The sequence below is a fragment of the Mus musculus genome, chromosome 11 (genome assembly GCF_000001635.26).
Source record: "Mus musculus strain C57BL/6J chromosome 11, GRCm38.p6 C57BL/6J".
In the NCBI taxonomy this organism is placed as follows: domain Eukaryota; kingdom Metazoa; phylum Chordata; class Mammalia; order Rodentia; family Muridae; genus Mus; species Mus musculus.
Window position 1 is genome coordinate 62,726,621 of NC_000077.6, and position 8,084 is coordinate 62,734,704.

General features: G+C 44.4%; 1 protein-coding gene across 18 annotated transcripts in view; it reads right to left on the bottom strand.

Moving 5' to 3' along the window:
- Zfp287 (zinc finger protein 287) overlaps nucleotides 1–5,292 on the bottom strand; it is a 39,469-nt gene extending 34,177 nt beyond the window's left edge. For 12 of the 18 annotated variants that reach the window (XR_879525.3, XR_879527.3, XR_879522.3 and 9 more), the window contains exons 1-3: nucleotides 5,047–5,290; nucleotides 1,662–2,265; nucleotides 930–1,033 (exon numbers count right to left, since the gene is read on the bottom strand). Coding sequence is in view for 3 of the 18 variants with exons in the window: in NM_001382823.1 (NP_001369752.1) it covers nucleotides 930–1,033; nucleotides 1,662–2,046 (489 nt within the window). In the remaining 15 variants the exon portion in view is untranslated. Of the gene's footprint in view, nucleotides 1–929; nucleotides 1,034–1,661; nucleotides 2,266–2,834; nucleotides 3,412–5,046 lie in introns of those variants that run through there. The other 6 variants (NM_001382823.1, NM_133208.3, NM_001382824.1 and 3 more) reach the window with 4 other exon arrangements.
- Nucleotides 5,293–8,084: the final 2,792 nt, after the last annotated feature.

Sequence of the window (8,084 nt, forward strand, 5' to 3'; positions counted from 1 at the left end):
CCCAGCTGAATACAGAGAGAGTAGAATCATATTAAGTTTCTAATTTAGGGAAATGACAGCTTTGCAGTTATTCAAGGGTTTCTTTTTCTTTTTTTTTTTTTAAATGTCCTATAAAATGACAAAGGACATTAAAGTGCTGTAAAATCCACACTGTGCTTAGTTCTACGTTATCTTCAGATTCTCTTTTGAGTGTGTGCATATGTATGCTACTGGCTAAATAATCTTTTATTTTGTTTTATCACATGGTCTTTACATAGGATATATTTTTGTATGTTATTTTCTAGAGCAGCCCATTTCTAACACATTTTCCTGTGATTTTTTTTCTCATTTTCCAAGTAAATATCTTTATGTCATCTATAAAGAAGTAATGGTTTGGGTACCAGAGGCCTTCCAACTTTAGGAGATATCTAAATCTTTATCTATATCTATATATCTTCCAAGAAAATCCTCCTCTCAATGTTGTTTGAGTTGTTATTCCTTAAAACGAGAGACCACCGAACAGAAGATCACAGAATATACCACCTTTACTTTTTAATGGATAAAAACATTAGCAACCACTACTCTAATCTAGGATAACCAGGTATCTCACATCTAGTGTGTGTAATCTAAAAGGCAAAGTCTATTTTCTGGCATTGAATAACTTAGGCTGGGGTGGTTAAGAACCTGTGTCAAACCACAGATTCAATAGCAGAGGCAAGAACCCAAACCCAGAGACTGGTTGTGGGGCCGGTCTCTTAGCCTTCACACAATACTGCTGACCAACGTCATCGTGAGGAGGACGAGGGAGGAGTGTGAGCTTCCCGAGGGAAACTGGGGGGGCCTGGGGTTTGGATGGGGCCTTTGAGGGCTCATCAGTTATAGGCCCAGGATGAAATGTCTTCATACACTAAGAAGCAACTTTAAAACCACAGAAGAAAAGTCAGACTCACTTTGGTCACCACGTCACTGAGCCACCCTGCCTGGGAAGCAGGGTTGGGGTCATGGTTGGGGTCATCCTCTGGGGTGTCTTGGGGGAGGGCAGAACTCTGAGGAGCTGGGAAGACAAGGATGATTAGTCTGTGTGCACGGCCTAGGACACACTTTACCAGACGTCTACACTTCCTTAACGTAAGAAGGCGAAAGACACTGAAAACTTTGCTAATACTTCAGCGTCCGAGGAAAGGCCAATGATTTGGCCTATCCTATCAATGCAGACTTCAAAACCAAGCCTGCCTTGGCACTATATGCAAAATCCATACTTCTCCATTATTTCTGTCTGTTTTGGTGGTGCTGGAATTGAACCCTGAACTATGTACATGCAAGGCAAGCACTGCCAGGCTATAGACATCCTCTGCTCTCTAAATCTCTGATACAAAGTTGTGAGTTGTCTCAATACATGAATGCTTTTTGGATACTTTCTATTTTGGGAGTATGTATTTGTAAAGCCCAATTCATAATGCTAATGGCTTATTAGCATAGTGGTGCAAACCTCTGTAAGTCACAGTGGTCCCAAGCACTCTGAAAGGGGACACGATGCAGGAATGGCCCTCATGTTAAAGTTCATTATATGCTGACCTTTATTCTCCCCAGTTTCATTGAAGAGGAGGGGCTGTTCTCAGAAGTGCTAGGTGCCTTCTCTAACTACCCAGGGATTCTACCCCTCTCTGGGGCACAATTCTTACCTTCTTCTTCTTCTAGGATCTGAGTCAAATCCTCCACCAAAGCCACCACTTCTTCGCTGCTCTCTGGGTACTGAGAATTTACCCAAGTCCTAACCTCCCCAGGCAGGATGCTCAGAAATTGCTCCAGCACCAGCAACTCCAGAATTTGTTCCTTGGAATGAACCTCAGGTCTCAGCCACTTCAGGCAGAGCTCTCGGAGCTGACACAACGCTTTCCGAGGGCCTGCCACATCCGGGTATGGGAAATTTCTAAAATTCCGTCGACAGGTTTCAGTGTCACGCAAGAGTCTTGAGGTGAGTGTCTGCTGCTCAGCACTGCAGGGTCCCTTCTGGATCTTGCCTGGCTTCCACATTAGAAGGACTTGGGAAAGTGAAGAATTTGCCATCTTCTCTCTCGAGGCCAACACTGCTACAGACAGGAGGACCTACCTGACAGTACCCTTTATTTTTCCAGAATTGAGCCAACTGTTTGAAGTCTCATGTGACAGTCACAACAATTTTTTCCCCCCAAGGGCTGCTGAGGCCAGGTCCAGAATGGAACCACGATAAAAGTTAGTGTCTTGTAACAAATTCTGAGTCCAGAACTTGCAAAGATGAGCAAGACCCTGAAACACAAGAATTGTCTTAGTTAGGGTTACCATTGCTGAGATGAAACACCTTAACCAAAAGCAACTTGGGAGGAACGAGTTTATTTGGCTTACGCTTCCACATCACTGTTCATCATCAAAGGACAGGACAGGAACTCAAACAGGACAGGTACCTGGAGGCAGGAGCTGATGCGGAGGCCATGGAACAATGCTGCTTCCTGGCTTGTTCTCCATGGCTTGCTCAGCCTGCTTTCCTATAGAACCTAGGACCACCAGCTCAATGACGGCCCCACCCACAATGGGCCGGGCCCTCCCACACCAATTGTTAATTAAGAAGATGCTCTATAGTCTTGCCTACACTTCAGTCTTATAGAGGCGTTTCCTCAACTGAGGTTTCCTCCTCTGAGATGATCACAGCTTGTGTCAAGTTGATGTAAAACTAGGCAGCACAAATGATCTCTTGTCAGTTTGACACATAAATGCATCACTGTTAAGCCACAACCTTTCCCTTATTCATTCCCAAGATCACACATTAATATCGACATCACAACATAAAACATTTTCAAACTTAAAAGGTCTCACAAGTGTTACAAAAATCAAACATTTTATTTCCGTCTTTTTTAAAATCCAAAGTCTCTCAACTGTGGGCTCCTATAAAATAAAAGATAAGTTACTTTCTTATTTCAAGAGGAAAGAACCAGGAAATAGTCATAATCAAATCAAATCAAATCAAAGCCGAACTCTAACTGTGTAAATAACTCAACGTCCAATGTCCAATGGAATCCATTCACAATCTTCTGGGCTCCTCCAGAAGGCCTGGGTCACTTCTCTGGCTCCAATCTCTGCAGAACACACAGCTTGTCCTTTAGGCTCCAGCTGGATTCATACCACTGCTGCTGATGTCCTTAGTGATCACTCCACGGTACTGGATTTCCAAAATGCTGGGGTCTCTTGATGAAACTGGACTGTATTTTCACCAATACCTTCTGTGCTGGCTAGTCTTATATTAACTTGACACACAAACTAGATTTATCTCAAAGGAGGGAACCTCTATTGAGAAAATGCCTTTATAAGATCGTATAGGGCAATTTCTTAATTGGTGATTGATGGTGGAGGGCCCAGTTCATTGTAAGTGATCCATCCCTGGGCTGGTCATCTTGGGTTCTAGAGAAAAAAAGTAGGCTGAAAAAGCCATGAGAAGCAAGCCAGTAAGCAGCACCTCTCAAGGCCTCTGCATCAGCTCCTGACTCCGGGTTGCTGCTCTGTTTGAATTCATGTCCTGACTTCCTTTTATCATGAACAGCAACATGGAAGTGTGTAAGCCAAATAAACTCTTTCCTCCACAACTACTTTTTGGTTGTGGTGTTTCATCTCAGCAATAGAAATCTTAGTAAGACAACCTCTTCTGGGACTTCTTCAGGGATCCCAGCCCTGCCACACAGTGCTAAGCCTCAGATGCTCGCTGTGACTCTTTTATGCCATCAAAACCAGTACCATCTGAGTGACTCTTACTCACTAAGCTTGGCAGCCAGAATGAGGTATAATCTTGTCTCCCTCTGAAATATAGCTTCTTGGGCAATTTCTTATTCACCTCAGTGACACTGGTTTCTTTTTAGTCACAGCTGACTATTCAGTTCCAGATGACCAGACACCAAAGATTCTTCACACAAAAGGCCAAGTTTGCGTTTCTCTCCTGCTCTTAACATCCTTCTCTTCCTAGCTCCTACAGAATAGCTCACTGAGCTTCCAACACTCAACGACTTTTCTAGCCTAAAGTTCTAATGTCCTTCTACGATCTTCCCATAACAACATGGCCAGGACTGTGACAGCAATACCCTACTTCTGGTTCCAATTTTTGTCCCAGTTAGGGTTACTACTGCTGTGATGAAACACCTTGACTAAAAATCAATCTGGGGAGGAAAGGGTTTATTTAGCTCGTGCTTCCACATCACTGTTCATCATCAAAGGAAGTCAGGGCAGGAACTCAAACAGGGCAGGAACCTGGAGGCAGGAAGTAGCTCTCAGTCTTATAGAGGCATTTCCTCTATAAGATGACCATAGCTGTGTCAAGGTGACATAAAACTATCCAGCACAAGAATGGCCCATCAGCTCAAGCATTTTTGGTGTTCTCTGCTACCCCTCATACACACAGAAGCAGACTCCTCAGAGTGCAGGATAAACACACAGAATTTACCCTGGTCTTCTTTTCCTCTATCCTTGAATTTAGAATACATTCATCCTAGACACACACACACACGATGTGTGTTTATTGATGGTGGTGTTAGAAGCAATAATTTAAGGAACCATGAGCAGAATGGTTAATTTCTAACTTGTTGAAAACTTATCACCTTGCAGAAAGAAATGTTTCAATATCCAAGTCACTAATATTCCGGATGTTCTCAGCAACAGAGCAAATTTGTGATTACTGGGACAAACTGGAGGTTTCCAAACAATCTCATAGGGGCGGGGCCAAGGCGATCTATTTATCTGCCTTGCATAGTTTGCTCTATTCCCGGAGCAGAGAAGACAAGCCTGTTAGGCTGTGATTGGAGGCCGTCTCAGGAGCTTCCTCAAGTGTAAACCGAAAGCACTATCCACCTCTCTCAAAGCCAACCTCACAAGTATCCTGACACGGAGAAGAACCCACACGTACTTGTTTGGGGCTCCAACTCCCAGCCTAGCTCATCCATAGTCATGCATGCCCTGAGGAGATGCGCCCGCCTTGCCTCCAGCCGCCTCCCCTTCCCAGCCTGCCCCGGGCCGGCCTCCCCGTGGACATTCGCGCTCGGACATCAGTACCTGTCACTCGGGCCCCGTCGGCGCAGCCCGGGCAACAATGGCGGCGGCGTGGCGGGAGCCTCCGTGGCAGGCTCGACTCAGAGCTGCATCAGGGGCTCAGCTTCACCGCTTCTCTCCCTGGGAGGAGCCGGGAGCCGTCAGTACACGCTCATTCCAGCCGGGTCCCCAGAGGCCCCGGCCGGAACCCCTAGCTCCCGGGCTTCGCAGCGACCTCGCCTCGGCGCCACTGCGCATGTGCTAGTGGAGAACGCTGCTCGTCCGTAGAGCCAATGGGAAGCCGAACCCGAGCCTTCCCATCCCGAGCCCCAGGCCCTGGACCTGTCTCTATGGCAACCTCCTCCACCCATCACCGTGACTTGCCTGTTAGCTACAAGGTTTCGACCGGAACTTTAAAGTTTACCTGGGCAGAGACAGGCCTGGCAGATGACTTGGATGTCAGGGCTGCAATAGCAGTACCTGGGAAACCATTTGGAGAGTAAAGCCGGATTCTTACAACGCAGAAATAGACAGGCATCAAGTATGTGGCTTGTAGGGAGGAAACCCCACAGTGCTCTTTCTAGATGGACTGTAGTGCATAATTCCTAATGGCTCTGATTGTCACCTCTAGAATCCGACACTGAGACCTCCAGATTCAACTAACAGACAAATTCTCTGTCTTCAGCATTTCTCTTAGCTCCTTCTGTTCTGTGGATTCTTTGGTTTGTTTTTTGATGGCATCCTGAACTTCTTGGACATCATAATACTCATTTTAAAAAGTCCTTCTTGAATTTAGGTACAGTAGTCAACCTCGTCTCCCATCCTTGATAGTCTTTCTTCTGCCTGGCTGAGTCCATTGGTGATGTTTCTATTGTTTTTCTGTTCCACTCACTGAGTTTTTTAATTTTTTTAGCATTTCTGTGTGGGCTCCCTCCCTCCTCAAAATACTGATTTCTTTCCCTGCTTATGTTCACAAAACAAACAAACAAACAAAAAAACAAAACAAAAAAACCAGGTTAGATTCACTGGGCCACCAAAACCAAACACAAAAGTAGGAGAGAGGTGGATCTCTGTGAAGTTTGAGGCCAGCCTAGTCTACACAACCATTCAAGGCTAGCATGGGCTACATAATGAGAGGAGGAAAAGGATGAAGAAATGGATTAGTGGTTATGAGTGCTTATGATTCATACAAAGACTCTGGTTTCAGTTCCCAGCACCCACGTGATGACTCAAAGTCTGTAACTCCAGTTCCAGCGGCTCTGATGCCACTTTTGACTTCCACAGTCTCCTGTGATACGCATACACAACACACACACACACACAATTAAGTAAATTCTAAGAAAAATAAATAACATTATTATGTACAGCTTTGAAAATAAGTGTGAAATACCAACCAGTCAGTAGTAGGAGAAAAGAAGTCAAGATCAGGGCAGTAATTAATGTTGATGGACATTAAGCTGACTCATGTTCCTTGTGCTTGTGAAAGGAGTAACAACAAACACAGATGTACAAGCACATGCACAGTAAAGTGCAGATGCCTTTAGGTGTGTGCCTAGGAGTGGTATAGTCAGGTCATATGGAAGATTTATTTTTTTATTTTTGAGACAGGGTTTCTCTGTGTAGCCCTGGCTGTCTTGGAACTCACTCTGTAAACCAGGCTGGCCTCGAACTCAGTAATCCACCTGCCTTATTTTTTATTTTTATTTTTATTTGATAAGCCTCTGCATTGATTTCCATAGTGCCTGAAGCACATTACATGCTCACCAACCATGGATAAGGTAGCCTCTTTCTCTGCAACCTTAAAAGCATTTGTTGACGTTTGTTTTCTTCCAATAGCTATTCTGACTGGAGTGAGATAGAATCTCAAAGTAGTGTTTTTCTGATGGCTAAGGAAGTCAAACACATTAAAAAGTGTTATTGGTCATTTTTATGTCTTCTATTGAGAATCGAGTTCATTGGCCCATTTACTGCCTGGTGTTTAATTTCTGCACAGTTCTGTATATAGTCCAGACTAGTGGTTCTCAACCTGAGTTGTGACCCTTTGGAGGTTGAATGACCCTTTCACAAAAGGTTGCCTAAGACCATTGGAAAACACAGATATTTACATTATGATTCATAACAGCAGCAAAATTACAGTTATGAAGTAGCAATGAAAATAATGTTATGGTTGGGGGTGGGGTCACCACAACATGAGTAACTATAATAAAGTTTCACAACATTAGGAAGGTTGAGGATCAGTTTGTCAATTTCTGAGTCTAGTTTCTGTGCCATTCAGAAATTTCTTGCATAAACCTGTATCCCAAAGTTTTTCTTCTATATTCCTTTAGCGGTTTCAACAGTTGTGATTTTAAGCTAGGGCCTTTGATGCCATTTGAACTGATAATTTGGTTTGTGATGAGAGATCTGGATATAATTTTATCCTGAAGGTGAGTATCTAGTTTTACCAGCACCATTTATTGAACAGCGTGTCTATGCCTGTACCCTCTGTTATGTTTCATTGATGTGTGTTTGTTTTTGTCACTATGACTCTGTTGCGTATCTTGAAGCTAGGTCATGTGATAATTTTGTGTCTTTCTACTTATAACCGATTTGGCAATCCACGGTTCTTGCATTTCCATATGAACTTTATGAGAGGTTTTTCTGAGACAACTCTATGGTTATTTTTGTAGTTGTTGCACCAGTTTATACTCCGACTGTCTTAGCTCGGGTTACTGTTATTGAGATGAAACAGGAGGCAGCAGACTGGAGCTAGAAGAAGTCTAATTGTGCGTACAACATTGGGGACAACATTGGGGACAGGAGAAGACAAGGTTGGATACTGATCAAGTCCAGGGGTGGCCTCATCGGCCTGGGCTTCGTGGATACTGCGGAGATACAGGCACGTGTTGGACTCACAAAGATTAGCCCCACATCCTGAGCTGACACATAGATTCTTTGGGTGAGGATGAGGTGGAAGCACACAGGATAGGGTAGGGAGGGACTGGCTAATCTTGGCACAACAGCAGCATGGGTGTCCTGCTGACACCCCCCCTCCCCTGGCAGGGCGCAGACATCCAAGTGGT